The sequence below is a fragment of the Equus asinus genome, chromosome 1, assembly GCF_041296235.1.
Source record: "Equus asinus isolate D_3611 breed Donkey chromosome 1, EquAss-T2T_v2, whole genome shotgun sequence".
NCBI classification, from domain to species: Eukaryota; Metazoa; Chordata; class Mammalia; order Perissodactyla; family Equidae; genus Equus; species Equus asinus.
The window spans coordinates 98,040,976-98,058,897 of NC_091790.1; the positions used below are offsets into that span (position 1 = coordinate 98,040,976).

General features: G+C 45.8%; 1 protein-coding gene across 2 annotated transcripts; it reads left to right on the forward strand.

Moving 5' to 3' along the window:
- The first annotated feature begins 253 nt into the window (after positions 1-253).
- HUS1 (HUS1 checkpoint clamp component) lies at positions 254-17,463 on the forward strand. 2 transcript variants are annotated; one of them, XM_014828392.3, is made up of 8 exons: positions 254-411; positions 1,012-1,139; positions 1,225-1,401; positions 3,100-3,207; positions 4,227-4,301; positions 10,289-10,388; positions 11,646-11,765; positions 13,860-17,463. In XM_014828392.3, the coding sequence occupies exons 1-8, from the start codon at positions 360-362 to the stop codon at positions 13,940-13,942; spliced, it is 843 nt and encodes a 280-aa protein (XP_014683878.1). In that variant the 5' UTR covers positions 254-359; the 3' UTR covers positions 13,943-17,463. The 2 variants fall into 2 exon arrangements, with proteins under 2 accessions (XP_014683878.1, XP_014683877.1); XM_014828391.3 differs by having other exon boundaries at positions 294-411; positions 831-1,139.
- The last annotated feature ends 459 nt before the right edge of the window (positions 17,464-17,922 follow it).

Consider the following 17,922-nt stretch of genomic DNA (forward strand, 5'->3'; position numbering starts at 1 on the left):
GGATCCGAGGACCCACTCTCCCTCGGGTGGCGTGACCTGGGACCCTGCTTCTCCTGGGGCGTAATACTGGGACCCCGCCCCCCTGCCCCGCCTCCTCAAGGGACGTGACCCGGGACCTCACCTCTCCTGGGGCATGACCCAGGGACACCACCTCCTACAGGGAAGGGACCTTGGATCCCGCCTCCCCCGGGGCGTGACCCGTAACTCCGCCTCCCCCCGGGGCGTGACCCCAGCCCACGTGTCCGGCCGGGCTGAGCCGGGCGGAACCAATGGGCGCGCCGAGGCGTTTCCGGCGGGACGCTTAGGGCGGGAGCCGAGTCCGCCACCAACGGAGGTCCCGAGCGGGCCCGTGTCCCGTCATGAAGTTTCGAGCCAAGATCGTGGACGCGGCCTGTCTGAACCACTTCACGCGTGAGCGCGGCCCTGGGCGGTGCACAGGAGGACGGAAGGGCGGGGGGACCGAAAGGAGGCGGCGCGCGCGGTGGGGCGTTCGGGGCGGGGCGGCGCGGGGCCGCGGAGGATGGGGTGGGCGCGGGTGGCGACTCGCGGGCCGGAGAGCAGGTCCCGAGGGTTGTTCTGAAACCTGACTCGGATCTCCTGGCTTTGCTTCTTAAACCGGCCGCTGGCCCAGGAGACACCGTTATGTGGCGCAGGCACCCGCTCACGGTCCGGCCCCCTTGGTCCTCGCCCGACTGCGCCTAGCCTTGCGCTGGCCTCTGTGCCACAGCGCCCGGTGGGCCACAAGCGAGTGGCGAACGAGGGAGTCCGTCCACTAGGTTCCCTTGGTTTCCTTGTTCCAGCACTGATGGTGTGTGCCCCGTCCCTCGCAGGGCTGTTGGGAGGCTGACATGACTTCAGCGGTATTAAAGTGCTGTCCAGTGGATGTCACTGTAAACCGTTCTCTTTCCACCGGGAAGTTGCACCGTGTTGAACTACTTCTGCAAACTAAGTTGGCCCCGGGGACACTGGATGTGCTTCTTAGTAAATCCTTCCTTTGTGCCCCTGCTGTAGGAGTCAGTAACATGATAGCCAAGCTTGCCAAAATCTGCACTCTCCGCATCAGCCCCGATAAGCTGAATTTCATCCTCTCGGACAAGTTGGCCAGTGGAGGGGTGAGCATGTGGTGTGAGCTGGAGCAGGTGAGCCGAAGCTCCCCAGGGGCCTGCGGACTTCTCCCGAACGCGCTGGGAAGGACGCTGATGTCCCTGCTTTTTCTCCCTTTAGGAGAACTTTTTCAGCGAATTTCAAATGGAAGGTATCTCCGCAGCTAACAATGAGATATATTTAGAGCTAACATCGGAGAATTTATCTCGAGCCTTGAAAACTGCCCAGAATGCCAGAGCCTTGAAAATAAAGCTGACTAATAAACACTATCCCTGTCTCACAGTCTCTATAGAGCTGGTGAGTAGGAGGGGGCGTTTGTGAAACTTCCCTGAAGGCGTAGAAGTGGGTATCAGCCTAGGCTTTTTAACAGTATGTGGAAAGCTAATTGGTTTTATCAGAATGAAATTTTATTTTATTTAACTTAATTTTATTAAAATTTTTATTTAAAATGTTTAATATAAAGTTTCTTAAAATTTATTTTATTTAAATTAAATTTTATGAAAATTTCCATTGGATTCGGTTCCTCCTCATATTTAAATGGCATTGTGATCATATAACATTCAACCAGGTTGCTGTCTTTTCCTACACAGTAATACTTCTGTATCTTTCTTCTCAATCTCCATATCCCAGCATCTCCGTTTCTTTTAGGGGTATTGTCACCTAGTTAAAAATCATGGTTTCTATCCATTTTCACCTTTGGAGTGTCCCCCCTCCACATCTACTGTAAGGCCTTTCCCTGACCTCTTGTTCTCGAGTGGCATATCTGTCTTCCACACTACTCCCAGAGGAACTTAATGCACAGCTCTCCTCAGAACACCCCCCACAGGCTCTCGCTGCTCACAGACTGAAGTTCATGTTTCTTAACATAACGTCAAAGCCCTTCACCTATGGCCCAGTCTATCTTGAAGCCAAATTGCCAACTACTACCCTCTGAGTGGTTCCCTGGCTGTGTCCCATTCTTTTCCACCTCCCAGGCTTTGAGTGATGCTGGGGCTTCGAGTGATGCTGGGGCTTCCACTGGGAATCTCTCTCCTTATCGCTGTTTGAAGCCTTATCTTCTTTTAGTGCTCAGTGCCAGCACTGCCTCCTCCCTGGCCTTCCCTCATCTTGGCCTCCCCTCCTGTATGTGTTGTGTGTACTGTAGCCATCTTACGTGTGAGCCTTGTGTTCAGTTTAACGGTCTCTGTGGAAGAGGGGTCCTCAGCTTTTCTTCACAACTTCATAACTCTGCAGACAGGCAGTTCTTAGAGCTAATCATAGCATTTCATGTCACAATGTAAGTTTGGTGTGTTTCTTCAATTGCTTAAGGAAAAGCATGACAGTCACATATAATGCTTTTCTATCTAAGAGTACAGGATGCTTTGGTTTATTATGAGTCTCATAGAAGCCCCTGGACCTAGATATAGATAGTTTTATCCTTTCAGCACTGTGGAGATGCAGCACGCTGAATGTCCTGTGCACACAGAATAGTCTCTTCTGTGTTGAAGTTCCTTCAACATAGCAAGTTTTCTTTTGCCTCATGACTTCACATGTGCTATTCCCCTTGCCTGGGACACTGTCCCTCTAGTCCCCATCTTCCTGTGCCTGCCTGCTCCTCCTTGTTCTGGTACGATGTGAAATGTCACCTCTCAGAGAAGCCTTTCCTGACCTCCCAGTCTAAGACCCTCTCACGTGCTCACCTGGTTGCTGTTTGCTTTTCCTCAAGGCCATCACAATTTTGTGTATTGTATGTAGCTCAGTTTCATGTGTTTGTTTTCTTGCTTATTGATCCATTTGTACCACTGAAATGTTGAGGACCTTGGCTTATTCATCACGCTTCCCAGCTCCTAAAAGGACCCAGCGCAGAACAGGCATGCCATATATTTGTTGAATGGACTTTTATGAATGAACTGAGAACATCCCATTTAGATTTGATATCAACTTTTTTTGTCCTTCAGTTCTGTTTTCTTTTAATATTGATGTTATAAAAATATTTTTTAATTCTTCCCTTGGCAGTTATCTGTGTCGAGCAGTAGTCGCATCGTGACACACGACATTCCCGTAAAGGTTATTCCTAGAAGATTATGGAAGGATTTGCAAGAACCTACAGTCCCAGACTCTGATGTGAGTGATGCCTGGAGTTCTGTTGTTCATCACATGTTAAATGGTGTGATTTGAATTTTCTGGTTTTAGTTACAATCTTAGAGTATATTTTGTTTGACAGTTCCATTGTATGTGTAAAGAAAGTGATACTCATATTTAAAGGATACTCCAGAAAAAAATTGGTATACTTGCCTTTTCCTCTTTACATAAAACATCTTAAAACAGTGCTGCATATCATAGAAACACCATACTCTTTACTGATAGGAGAGTGTCTTGCTTACTAGTAGTGCTTAAATACAGCAAAACTAAAGTAGTACTTTGGACGATAGTCATTTCTATCGGGAGTGATGGCCTTAGGCACCAGTTTGGGTCTCACAGACCTTGATTTTCCTCGTCCTGTAAGGAGCCATGTCCGGGATGTGTGTAAGAGCCAAGAGGAAAGTCTGCTTTAGTCCTACTACGGGAATCTTGGAGCCACCGAAAACAAAAATGATGCCACAGGGTCCTTTGCCTCTTGCTCGTAATTTATTGAAGAAGAAATTATGAAAATATACTGGATAGAATATTTCCTTGACTTTTACTAAAAGACGTCTACCCTGGGATAAAGCCAGCATCATATCAAGCACTGTTACAGCCTGCTCTGAGTGCTGATGCAGGGCATTCTCACAGTGCCTCTTCAGAGGAGAGAAAGGCCCCTGAGTGGGTGTGCATCCCTCAGAGGAAGGCCTCCCACCGGTGCTTGAGTCTTATTCTCCTCAGGGTATATGGGGGCATCTCAGCGGAAGGACTGCAGTCCTGGAACCAGAGAATGCCCACACGGCCATTGTCACCGAGGTAACCACAGGCAGGCATGAGTTAGTGAAAGTGTAAAATTGTTTTTCATCTCATATTTAAAAAAAAATTTATTGAGACAATTTAAAAACATAGGATTCTGGAACTTCTAAGCATACACAGAGTCCAAACATAGGTAGTAAGCGCCTGTCAGTACTTGACCATATTAATGTTTTGAATACTTCTGATTTTTCTCATTGGTTGTGTAGGTTAGTATTTATTTACCAGTCTTGAAGACCATGAAGAGCGTTGTGGAAAAAATGAAAAACATCAGCAATCATCTTGTAAGTTGTTATTTCTTTAGAAAAGAGCTTTGAAGTATTTGGTTTAAGCTGTGTGTCCTGAGAGGAAACCTTGCCTGCCCAAGGTGTGGATGCTGCCATGTGGTGCGCACAGGTGTGCAGGGTCCCCTCACTGAGGCCTGCTCTGGGGTCCTGGCCTGTTGTTGAGAGTCTGCAGTTTTACAGATGCCCTTAGAAGCCTGTTCTAGTGCTTTCCAACTCTCCTTCACTGGGAAAAGCTTTTGTATTTGCCTTGATCCCTTAAATTTACATTTGTAGTATTTTAAGAATATGTTTGACAGTTCCGGCTTTCTTTCCTTATGTTTTGGACAGAAGATTACACGTTTTATCTGCTAATGTGTATTTTTTTATGACTGATAGTGGCCGTGAGTTGCGTGTCCTCTCTATTTGCCAAATGTCTCAGCGAGCCCAGGACAAAGATCCCCCAGACCACACCCATCTTAACTCTAAGCAGCTCTCATGCCAAGTAGGCAGGCACGTTTATTTCTCTCTTTACTTTTGTGGAGGTCTGCCAATGTCATGAAATGCTACAGTATGTGACTGACGGTGAATTGTATGGATAATCCTCATTCACAGCTTGGGTTCTCCTGAATTCTTTCTTCACTCACCCCTCAAAAACGCATTTGATGATGTCCTTGAGTCTTTTAAAAACCACTGTCCACCTCATGAAGTGTAGACATTCAATCTTCACCATCTGCCAGGCCTTGTCTCCTGTCACATAGCCACACCCTCCCTGCAGAACCTTTCTGGACTCGATCCTTCCCCACGACGTCAGTTCTTTCCAGGTTCTGTCTCTCCCACTCACACTCAGTTTCTTCTCTCCCATCTTCCCCTGGAAAGCACTTAGCCATTCTCACTGTTTGTCGTAACTGCCAGGTCTCCTCCCCACCGCCCTGGCTGTGAGACCCTCCTCCGCTGAGCTGCTTTGCTCAGTGTTGCATGATGAGTTACCTGGTAATATCTTGGAACCCCTCGTGAACTGCCCGCTTCTTGAAGAGGGAAACTCTGTCTTAACCGTCTTTCATTCCATCCCCCTACGGTGGGACTGCCACTCAGTAGGTAGGTAGTAAGTGTTGTTGCATGGGCCTGGGATGAAGTTTAGCTTCAAGAGATCTTTGGAATTAGAGCAGTTTTCTGAAGCCTGGGAAATATTTATGGGCCGTTTTGTCTCCACAGTTGTGCTCACTTAAGAGTTAATTTTCTTTCATAACTTAATCTTTATGGATTTCATTTTAATTTACAATCAGCTTCCCATGAAGCAGTGTGCGCTCTGCTGACATTGGCATTCTCCTGTGACTGCCTTGATGTTGATCCAGTTGTCAGCCTGAACGCTTCCTCTGGGGATTGCGTGAGGACCTTCAGAGAGGTTCAGAGAGGCCCAGGAGAGAAAAGTCAGGGCAATTAATCCAAGGATCTAATTGTTTGTTCTTTCAGTACAATAGAAATGAGTCAGCAAAGTAGCTTAGATAGATAAAGTCATCAGAGGTATTTTTCTTCTCTCTGGAGTGCTTAAAAACAAATAAAAATTTTGTAGAGTGGCTACTGCAATCTGGAATACTAAATGGAAAGTTATCAAATGTAGAGAAAGTTAGAGTAGCCAAGTGCATAATGAGATCTCCCTGGGTAACCAGAATGCTGTGTTTGAAGATTACAGAGAATTAAGGAAAATGGGTGGGACTCAACACATTAAAAGTATCCACCATCCTGTGGGAGATGCTCAAGCCACCCTCGTTGAGACTCTCATTCTTTCCCTTACTTCCTTTAATGAGATGTGACTGATGAGGGTGGGCTGTGTGTGTGACTCATGTAGCAGCAGGAAAAGTGAGCACAGACACTGGGAATCTACATCATGTTTTAAGAAATTGCTTCTTAAATACTAACGTGCATGGGAACCCCCTGGGCTGGGCGGGAGACTGAGTTTCTGACAGGTTCAGAGATGCTGACCCTGCCTGGCTTTGCACCACATTGGGTAGCAGTGCTTTGTAATAAGAGCTGTGCTATGTTATACCTTAAATATTGTCTCAGAAACACTGCCTCAGAGTGTCACAGGATCAGCCTGGTGGGTAAAACAAGGGAATCCAGGTGTATGGGTGAGAGGCACCATGATGTAGTAGCCAAGGTGAGTCCTTGGAGCCACACAGACACTCCGTAACTCCCAGACCTTCTCCCCACCGCCCTGGCTATGAGACCCTTCTCCACTGAGCTACTCTGTTCCGTGCTGCATGATAAATTACCTGGTAATGTCTTGGAACCCCTCCTGAACTACCTGCTTCTTGAAAAGGGAAACTCTGTCTTAACCGTCTTTCATTCCAGCCCCCCACGGTGGGACTGCCACTCAGTAGGTAGTAAGCATTGTTGCATGGGCCTGGGATGAAAGTTAGCCTCAGAGCCTGGAGTCACTCCCAGCCACCCCACTCAGCTGTGTGTGCCCTGGTGCTGGGTGTTCCCCAAAGTGGGGAGGAGAGTGCAGCCAGCACAGAGGCTTTGCTCCTTTTGTAAATTGAGAGGTAATCTATGTTAGATGCCCAGTACGTTTAGTCAGTATTCCATAAATGGTAGAAAATTATCATTAAGGAAATCATTGAAAGAAGTAAGATCTTATCCAGATTCTTAAGAAATAGAGGATGTTAGTGCGAGTAATGTTCTGGGTAACAATCACAAAATAGACATGAGTGACTAGGGTTTCAAGAATTAGTTGTTTGTTAATTCCTTCAGTGAGTTTTGATTGAATGCTGCCGTGTACCAGACACTGTGTACGGTCAGGGGAGATGGAATCTGATGTTTGATTGCTCAGGAATCAAACTTTTAGGAATTTGAAGAAAACATAAGAACATTTAAGCCTGAAGTCAGTCTAGGACAGTCGCAGGCTGCTTTCTTGAATAAATCTTTACTTAGATAAAACCACTGTTTTTCAAAAGCAACGAGAATTTACAGGTAGATATTGAATGTGTGCTCATTTGAGACACATGGGCATACATTGTGTTTAACTTTACAGAGCCCCAGTAAGCAGTCCAGAATATTCACAAGGATTGTTGTATATATTTTATTTCAGTCAAGGATTGTTTCTGGATTATAGGAGAGTGGACTTAGGAATACAACAGTATATTTGTGGGTCTTGAAAGAATAAGGCTGACAATGAATACTTCCCATTCAAAGGTACATTTAGTAGATTATATAGCAAGTAAGTTAGGGGGGCTCTTTTTCTATTTAATGTCAAAAACCTCAGAAATAAGAGCTCACCCAAGTTAAAAAAATTTTTGGTTTTGTTTCTAGAATGAGAAATATGCAGTTCACCAATTTTAAGGAACAAGAATGAGGAATCTTCAGTTCTCCTCGCTCAGTATAGACAGACTTAGCTGCAGCAGAGTGTGCAGAGCAGGGCATCCTCCACTGTCTCCCAGCCCCCATGTCTCCTTGCTGCACCTTTGGCTTGGCTCCTACCAATTGGGACGACTGCCTTTATCTCTCCAGTGGCTGGGTGGCAGGCCTGTGTTACTAGTTGAGCAAAAAGGGAATTGCAAACTGCTGCATGGGCTTTCCAAACATTTACCAGGCTTTAGAAATGGGCAGATACCAACATTAAAAAGAGAAATGTAGTATGCCATTGGCAGATTAGCCAAATCTTAAACCATGTTAGTAGTATAGGTATCTTTCCCTGAACTTCATTTCTAGATTCTGTCCAGTTGAAAGAACCCATGGGTTGGTAGTGGAGCGCAGAGCTTGAAAAGAAAGGGCCCCTCTGTGATCTGTGGAGAAGTCGCAGGCAAGGGAGAGCAGAGTAGGAGGCGGACGCTGTTAGAGGAGATATGAGGGGTGGAGAGAGCCTGGGGAGTGTGGGAGGTGTGGAGTTGGGAGGGGCTGGTATCAGTCAGCAAGCCAGTTGTACTGTCAGTACAGAGAGTGCACTGGCGACATGACACTGCAGTTTGTTGAAGTGCTGGAGACCTGACAGCATCTCTAGATCTTTCTGAATTTGGAAATCTCACTTTTTAGTATCTGAGTTTATGTTTTATTTTTATTTATTCATTTATTTTTGGTGAGGAAGATTGGCCCTGAGCCAGCATCTGTGCCAGTCTTCCTCTATTTTGTATGTGGGACATCACCACAGCATGGCTTGAGGAGCGGTGTGTAGGTCTGCATCCGAACTTGCAAACTCCAGGCCGCTGAAGCGGAGTGCGCAATCCTAACCACTACGCCACCAGGCTGAGCCCCGAGTTTATTTTTTAAATAAAAGGTTATGTTCTCATGAAATTCTAGAGACTTCATGGCTATATTAAATTTGTAGTTATAGCAAACAGTTTGGCCCATTTATAAAATTAAAGCAATCGGCGAGCTTATTCTAATTTCCACTTTCTCTCCATTCTCCCCCCTCCCATTTTGTAATAGTTGCATAATGTCTACCTTGTCAGAGCATATAATAATTACATGTTATTCTGCCCCCTCAACTCCCACCATTTGGTTTTGGCTGCACAGGGGAAGATAACTCTCACACATGTCTTCCAAAGCTATACTCCAGCAGATTGCTCCAGAGGGCTTTATGGGAATAGTGGTTCGTTCGTTTTCACGGCTTCACCATGTCAGTATGGCTGGACATGAAGTCTTGGGCTCACGCTTTCTTTCCCCGTGCCCCATTGTCTCCAGTATGGAGTGTTGCTGTCTGAGAACGATTCCATTCTGATTCGGTCTCACTTGTGAATGGCTTGGATTTATTCATGGGGGAAGGAGGCATTGATAGATCCCCGGGGGATTTTTCCCTTTCCTTTGGCATCCAGTTGTTTGGCCATTCCGGGTTCATTTTCCCCATGTGTGGTATCCTTCCCCACGTCTGTCCAAGTCTCCTCCCCGTGCGGAAGGCTCCTGGATAGTCGTTAGCATGAATTGTGTTCCTGTGCTGTGCTTTTCTTCTGGAACTCCTATTGCGCTGGGCTCTTCTTCACTATCTTATCTGTTGTTTTCCTTCAGATCCTTTTTCTCTCTGATTCGGTTTGGTGATTGTTGTTTTTCGCCTCTCCACCTCATTTTCTCTTCCTGTGCTCGCTGTGGTGTGTGCGTGCACATGTCTTCCTTCTAGTTTAGTTTCTGCTTCTGACATTTTCCCTTGTATTTCCACTTATTTCCTGAGCTCTGTCAGTTCTTCATGCAGGCTGGTCTGCACGCAGGCTGGTCATCTCATTTCTTGAGCTTCTCTAACTCTGACTTACCTGTCCTTTCGCAGCTTCCGTTGTTCTTAGTTTCTTCCAGCTCCTTCTGGAATCCTGAGTTACACTTTGCATCTGCTTTGTGCGTGGCTCTCTTGTCTCCAAGTGTGCTCTTTGGCCAGTGTTATTTCTGTCTCGTTTCAAAATATCTTGGTTTGGGGTTTGACCACAGTCCTTTTAGGAATCCCCTTTTAGGAGGAGTTTTCGTTTCAGCTGTGGGAGTGGACCAGGCTAGTCTGGCTTCATAACTCTGGGGTTCTTGATTCCGTCGTCACCACAGACTGTGAAAGCACCGAGTCTCTTCCACAGCCGCCTCTCCAGGACTGGCTGAGCCCTCGCCCTCTTCCCCCTCCCTCCGTCTCAACCCCAGGTGCCCATCCTGTTCACCTGGGGCTTTTGCTCCCGAGATTTCCTCTTAGCTCCCTCTGGCTCTTCCCAGGAGCCCAGGGGCCAGGTCTCCCCTGATGCCCCCTTGTCAGTCTCCTGGCAGACAGAGTTCCCCCAGCTCCACCTGTGTTCAGCTCTCCCTGCTGAGTTCTCCACTCTGAGGGGCCCTTCTCCTTTGGAGACTTTTGGAGATTTCTGAGTTCCTGTTTCCCAGGCCTTGTCTTCTCTCTGTTGCTGATGCTGCATGGGTCTTGGTGCCATTGGAAGTATTGTAGGGTTTTGTGGGACTTCCTTGTCCCTGGTTTGGTGGAAGGTGATATCCATTGTTTTCTTTTTTTGCTTTCCTTTTCTTTTTTAAGATTGTGTAAAATACTCAATTTGCAGATTATTGAAGCAAACCTAAATGGAGAATTGAACTTGAAAATAGAAACTGAACTAGTGTGTGTTACAACTCATTTTAAAGATCTTGGAAATCCTCCATTAGGTAAGTTTTCTGGTGGGTTATGTTTTGCTTTTGATAAATTGTTTCAGCTGACACACCTTACTGAAGTTTCTAATGAGAAAAGGTTCAAATTTGGTTGACTGTATTTCACACTTGGGGAGAGAACCAAGAATTGAGACTGGAGATCTGCCAGTGCAGCCAGTGGAAGACTAGCCTCCTGGGCATAAGGAGCTGTGCCTGCCGCTGAGCAGCTGAGGGACTGGCTCAGGGTCTGTGAAAATGGGCACCAGCTAAATAATCTCCAAGAGCCCTTTCAGCTCTTAAATTCCTGTTTCTGCTACTAAAGATTTTGGTTTCTTACCTGGAATGTGCTCAGAAAGGTAGACCACATTTCTTATTTTCTCCTACATTGGTCTCTTTAATACTTACAAAATTAGATTAGCAAATACAAACTTTTCTCACGTGATCAAATTTTTGTCTCATACAAGGTGATAAGGGACTACAGAATCAGTTCAGTAAGCAGTGGCCGATAGGGTGATTGACCGCATTAGTTCAGGGGGTTAGAATCGAGTGCTTCAGAGCTCCCAGCGGTGGGCAGTGCAGTTGGAGAGATGCTCGAGCCCGGAGCGAGGTGAAGGACCAGGAAGAGTGTTCGCTAATAACGTGAAAACCGGTTTAGACGTGCACGTGTTCCAAAACAGGTGTAATAGGCCCTTGCCACTGTAGAATTAAAATTTATTACTACCAGTTTGCTTATTACAGACACATTTTAGCATAGCATATGAAAGGTTTTTACTTTATAGTGATGGGCGTACCCTTGCAGCAAAATCAGTCTGTATGATCAAGGCTTTGATAAGTTGTGCAATGACTGATTTTGGTGTTGCTTGTTTTGCTTATTTTATTAAATATAGAGAGGGTCTTACCTTTAATACTTTCTCAGAAGATTAAAGTACGTTTTCTTTTCATTCCCCTTTAGAAGAGAGGCCTTACATTAGCTCTGTGCATTTCATATTTTAAATATGTTTGAGAGGACTAATTGATACATTTTTTTTTTACCTAAAGGGAGAGACTGGGTCGTATTTCAGGTCCTTGTAAATGGAGATTCCCTGGAAATTAGCAGGATATTTTTAGAGTCAGGGCTTAATGAATGACTACATTTACATCTTGCTGTATTTCTCCAGGCTGCTGAAATCAGTGGTAGTGTAAATCATTTATTTAAGTAAATGGTCATTGTGCTATCTCTGGGTTCCATTACTTCTGAAGACTTTGTATTTTAAAATGTCGTTCTTGTCGTTTTAGCCTCTGAAAATGCTTCCCAAGCTAGAAACCCAGAACAAATGGCTGAAGTGCACATAGACATTAGGAAGCTCCTGCAGTTTCTTGCTGGACAACAAGCAAATCCTACAAAGGCCGTATGCAGTGAGTTTGCATTTCCATTTGCTTTTCAGCTTTCATATATTTTAATCCGCCATAGCCTCACCCATTGTATACAGTCTTGCGAATGCAAAATACAGCTCAGTCACATGGGCTCCAGGTTTCTAGGGCAGTCAGGTGTTTTGGGTTTTCCCAGATTCAGAAGTACCTAGAGGTGCAGTAAGAAACAGCTGCGGGCGCTTGGCTCCTGGCAGCCTGGAGCTGTGTGGGCCTGGCAGACGGGTCTGGGCTGCTTCACTGGCCGTCCTGTGTGGGTCTGTGCCTGGAAAGAAACTTTGGGAGCATGGGTGCTGACGTCCCGGTCCTGCCATGGTACTCTAACCTCATGCACGTGGAGTCCCTCATGCCGTTTGGCTTGGGTTGAAGTTCCCAGCATGATGCTTTGTTGCCTCCCCGTGTCTAAGCCTGAGCAGTTTCTACAGTTGTCCCATATCTCAGTGTCTGTGCTTCCTCTCCACTCCTGGCTTTCAGCGAGTCTCTTGATTCTGGTTGGCCTGTGTTTCTCAGCCTCACACCTCCTTAGCACCCTTCATTCATTGCCTGCACATGAGGCGGGACTCACTTGGCAAGAATTTTTCAAGGCTCTGTCTGTCTCTGCTACTAAGATCACAGCAACTGAAAGGGAGCCGTGGCCTTGACACCTTTTATATGACTACTCTCAGCCACCAGTGGACAGAGCTGAGAAGGGTGGCCCAGAGGTATACCTAATAATCATCAGATCGTCAGCACTCTGTGGAGAAGGAATAGAGAATTCTAGGGCTCTTCAAGGAATGACAGTCCTTTAGAACGAGAGACACGCAGAGAAGCAGAGGAGACCAGAGAGGAGATACCATAGGAAGGCATTTACTGCTTTGGAAAGGCATTAGATAGGGGATAGGGCAGAGGAGGAGGTGGTGCAGAGGACAATGGGCCAGGGATAGGGAATGAGGAGCTGGAATGGCTGCGTTCGGGGCACTCTTAGGGGGAGGTACCAGTGTCTGCCCGTGCTGCATCTTGAGAAACGTTGGCATGGACTGTGGCACATTTCTATGGCTGCGAGTGGTGGGAGCCATGCTTCAGCGCAGGGTCCTTACAGATTTAAGACAGGGCTTCTCAAAACGCCAGCGTGCATAGCAGTCCCTGGGGATCTTGCTGAGTGCAGGTGCGTATGCCCAGCTCTGCATTGCTAACAGACTCCTGCTGGTGCTGTGCTCTTGGGCCTGGCAGCCACGGTTTGAGTAGCAAGAGTGTCGGCTACCCTCCCGTCTGCATCATGGATCACGGACCGTGGGGGCTGCAGCCCCAGCTGCACTGTGTCAGACCTTGAGCACATTGTGGCCAGGAGACAGAGGAGTTGTTTGTTATCAGCGAGGCAGCCGACTGAGCCACCTGTGCTCTGGGAAAGGTGGCTTTGGTGTACCCGAATGTAGCAGAGAGGCGGACCAGCAAATAGTGACATAGCAAAAATTGAATCTCTCCTACCTTTTTGTTAGTCCCTCAAACCTCCTTTTCTGCCCGTCGTTTCTGTCTCTGTGGGTGGCATCCTCTAGGTGTTCCGCCTCTGGGGTCCTCTCCCTGATACCCTCACTCCACCTACCGCCTCTGTGTCCAGTGCCTCTCCTGGGGAGTCTGTCTTCCCGCTGGTCCTCTGTGGTCCTGTCCTCACCTTCCATTCTCCCATGACTGGGCTCTCTGCGGCACAGCCGGGTTCTAGGCTTTTCTCAGCACACTTAGGTCACTCACCGGCGAGAAGCTGCTTTTTCCTGGAAGGACGCTGATTTGAGTAAATGTGATTGCCAAGATGTCTGCCTTGTGGGTTTTTCACCAAAGGCTTGGCACCCAGCTTCACTCTTCCTCTCGCCACTGGCTGTGGTTGAACCCGTCTGAGCAAGGCCGTCATTCAGCAGGAACTAAGCTGTAATGGGGGAGAGCAGAGACCACAAACCATTCGCCTCCGGAGAACCCGGTGCTCAGGGAGAGGACAGAGCACCATTAAGACACCTTTGATGGTTGCCCAGGGGGAACAGCTGGTCTCACATGTTGGGGTGGAGTGTGTGCTGGAAGGGGTCTTTACAGTCATGGGTTTTCTTCTCTTCCTAGATATTGTGAATAACAAGATTGTGCATTTTGATTTGCTGCATGAAGATGTTTCCCTGCAGTATTTCATCCCTGCGTTGTCATAGCACCACTTTCTGGATTTGGGAGCTCAGGGACCTTGGTCATGACGGGAGAGGCAGGAGGGTGACGTGTTCTAAGTCACTTGTCTGTGTCCTTACAGCACAAATCCTACACATTTTACTTATTTTTCCCTCTATAATATTTTAACTAAAAATTGAGTTAATGAAACACATGTAAACATATTGGATAAACATATTACTTCATGTTACTTCATTGTTCTCATGTCTGTTTTGTTTTGCTTTTAAGACATTGAAAAGAGAAGAAAGAATTTATCCAGACTTGAAATAGCACTTTCTTATTAAAGTTGTGAAAATCCTCCTGTATTTAGAATTGATGTAGTAGTCAAAATTTGTAAAAGTTTGTTGAGCACTTTTTTCCCCAAGGCCCTATCTCCAACTCGGTGTATTGTAGTGGATAGTCAGTTTTTGCAGACACAGACCTGAGAACTTAGGTTTCCCTGTGCTTACCTCACCTGGCTCCGTCCCTTGGAGCCTGATAAGACAAGGACAGCCCTTCTGCCACCTTGGTTGCTGAGAGCGTCGTGGGGTGTCCTCTGCAGCTTGTGGAGCCTTATTGTGATGCCCTTGAAGACGAGAGCTCCCCCTTCGGCGAAGACGAGAGCTCCCCCTTCGGCGCAGCCAACCCAGCTCCCAGCATCTCCCTGAGGCTGGTGTTGGTCCCAGATTGTAATCCCTATACTTCTTGCTTCCTCAGTGTGTTGGGTCTGTCATTCTGGAGGGAACACCCATGTCTTTAGAGGAGGAACAAACAAGACTTCTCAGTTAGTATCTGTGTTCAGTGAGGGGACCACATTCCTGTTATATGTCCCAGTTGTTTCGGGTCCTAGTGGATCTGCTTTCTCATTCTCCCTGGGGCATATTCCATCATATTTCCTGTTATGATTGAATCTCTCATGTCCTGTGGAGGTGGACATCATAAACATTGTCTTAATGTCACGTTACAAAGTTGAGAAATGAGGCAGTTGCTTAGGATGAGAGGAAGAAATGAGAAATCAGCAAAACTGAAAAATTCTTTTATGGCTTTTTCCTACTATTTGGTAAAACCAGTGCATTGGGATGACTCTTCTGATGCTTACTGTTAGTTCAGATGGGATATAATATTTTGTTAAACTAACACTATAAAATCAGAATGTCATTTTAATTTTGAAGCCTCTCTCCTTTCTTTGGCTTATATGAAAAGTAATTCCCGCTGCCATGATAAAATTTAAAAATCATGATGCACGTCGAAGCAATACCTGAAAACAGTTTTATGAAACTTAGATTTCTGTTAAAGAAAGTCTGTTAGTGACTAACCAATCTGGAAAATTGGTTACTTCTGATTATTTAAATGATGATTTTTTAATGTATAATGAAAATAAAATACTATTTTGTAGTGTAAGTTTATAGTAAAGAACATATGTCTTCATCTGCATTACACAAAATGCCCTTGGTTTTCTTTTCACAAGACTTTAACATGCATATGTTGGCTTTCTGTTATTGGGTGGTCCTTAGAAAGACTCCTGGGCAGGACCTGTGCACATCAGAGCACCTCAGCCATTCTGAGATTCTGCAGTGTGGCTTCTTTATTTGGCAGAGGAGGTTAGGTGACCTGCCCCAGGCCACACAGCCAGTGGCAGGGATGGGATTAGAATCGGTAATTCTGACCAATAACTCTTTCCCACGCTCTCCTGCTAAGTGACCAGAATAACGAATCCTACTTTTCAAAGTTAGCATTCACCAATCATTTTATGAATCTGGAAAGAGTGTCTTAGTTTTAAATCTGCTTGTAGTAAAGTAGGTTTACATGCAATTTTTAAAACTTGAAACCAGATGTACTTTCCCTCAGGTCTGTATAGTGTTTATTTAAGTAATACCTAATTTTGATGACTGTATGGATGGTTCAAGATTTTTCTCTGTGTGGGTGTGGCCAAAGGGGCCTTCCTCAGGAGTCAGGAGCCTGGGTCTGTTTCTTGCTCTCGGCAGGACCGCCTCTGCCTCTCAGAGAGCCTCAAACACACACAGGTGGATCTTTCCTCCGGTGCCCGAGGGGCTACTAGAAACCACAGATGTCTGGAATGGACAGCGCTGCTTTATCGAATAGTATACCAAGGCAAAGTTTTTGTTAGGTTAAGAAATAGCAATTTAGTCCATTTAGAGGAATGAACATAATTTGAAGAATTAACTTATTTCACGACCAGCATCTCAAAGTGTTGAGGTCTTTTTAAAATAGCTTTCTGGGTTTGGGAGACACACTTTGCTGGCCGTAGTGGTGCAAGAGTCTGCTGTGTGGAGGACTGTCACAGGTGCTGTGCTGAGGCCCGCCTTCCTTCGGGAGCCACGTCAGAAGCTAAGTGTTGGAACCATCCTGTGCCGGGACAGGGATCTTTAAGAGTCTCTGATCCAGCAGCTCATGACTAACATCTGTGTGCCTGTCATCCTCCCTGCAGGGAACTGCTTAACCACAATGGTCCCATGGGGGACCCCACTGTTGGGGACCTGGAATGTGGCCTCAGCATTAGTCCTGGGTTGGGATTTTGGCTCTGCTGCAGGCACTGAAGGTGTTTAGTAACATTCATGGTGGACGTTGCCAAATGAGCAGAGCATCATTGTGAAGAGCTGCAATTTTTTTTTTTAAAGATTGGCACCTGAGCTAACATCTGTTGCCAATTTTTTTTTTTTTCCTTCTCCCCAAAGACCCAGTACAGAGTTGTCTGTTCTAGTTGTGAGTGCCTCTGGTTGTGCTGTGTGGGACGCCGCCTCAACATGGCTTGATGAGCTGTGCCATATCCATGCCCAGGAGCCAAACCAGTGAAACCCTGGGCCGCCCAAGGCGTGCAGACTTAAGCACTGGGCCATGGGGCCGGCCCCCGAAGAGATGCAGTTTTGTCCTTACATATGGATTCTAATGAGGGTCTAAAAGGAAGCTTGAGCATCTCTGGGTTTTTATAGCTTCTGCTCAGTGCAGCCTTTGAAACAGGAGGTAAGAATCACTTGTTATGACCAGTAATCCCCGAGATAATTAGGGAAATACATGAGGCCCCTCAGGCACTGCTGGTGGGAGTGTGAATTGATACATCACTTTTCAGGAGTCCAGTTTGGTATTTATTATAAATGGAAAGCATTTACCCTTTGAACCAATACTTCTGCTTATAGGAATTTACAAAAGAGAATAATCAAAGATATTCTAGTACTATTACACTGACAAAACCTGAAAGGGGATTGTTTAAATAATCTATGATTTGACACATATTTCATACTCAAATAATGTTACAGGGAAAAATGTACTGATATGGCAAGATGTTTATGACTTACATAAATTTTAAAAAGCAGGTCAGACATTAGTATATATTGTCTGATCCCAGTTTGGAGAATAATAATATATGTGTGATAAAAAAGATTGGGAAAATATACAGCAATATTTAAACTTGATTATTTCTGGATGTTTTATTTCAATCTTTGTAAACTTAAGTATTTTGTAAAAGTTTTATAATCAGCTTTGTAACAAAAAATAAATTATTTTTTAAGAGACTGAGTAATATTTATTATTTGAATGCAGTACATAATCAACGGGCAGTTACAGTTCCCTGAACATTGAACTTTAGACTCTTAATTTCCACAGCACATCCTTATTTTCATAAGTAGAAACTAAACTTTTATTAGTCATGTTGAAATTATAACAGGTTCAAAATACTGAGTCTGGATCAATCAGGTAACATTGCATCGTGAAATAATTTCTCTGAGCCCCAGGGTGAATGAGGCCGAGTCAGCGTGTGTACCGAAGTCTTTGTAGTGAGGGGAGAATGACCAGTTACTAGGTTACAGGCTAGGGGACTCAGGGAGACACGGTAGACCAGGGACTTCACCGGTCACTCAATGACAAGAAAGATGACCCCAGCAGTAGCACGAAGAACAGAAGCAACCTTCCTGAGATCCTGTCCTCTCTGCTGTCACGCTCCCCTGACTGAGCTGAATTAACTGTGCTCGGC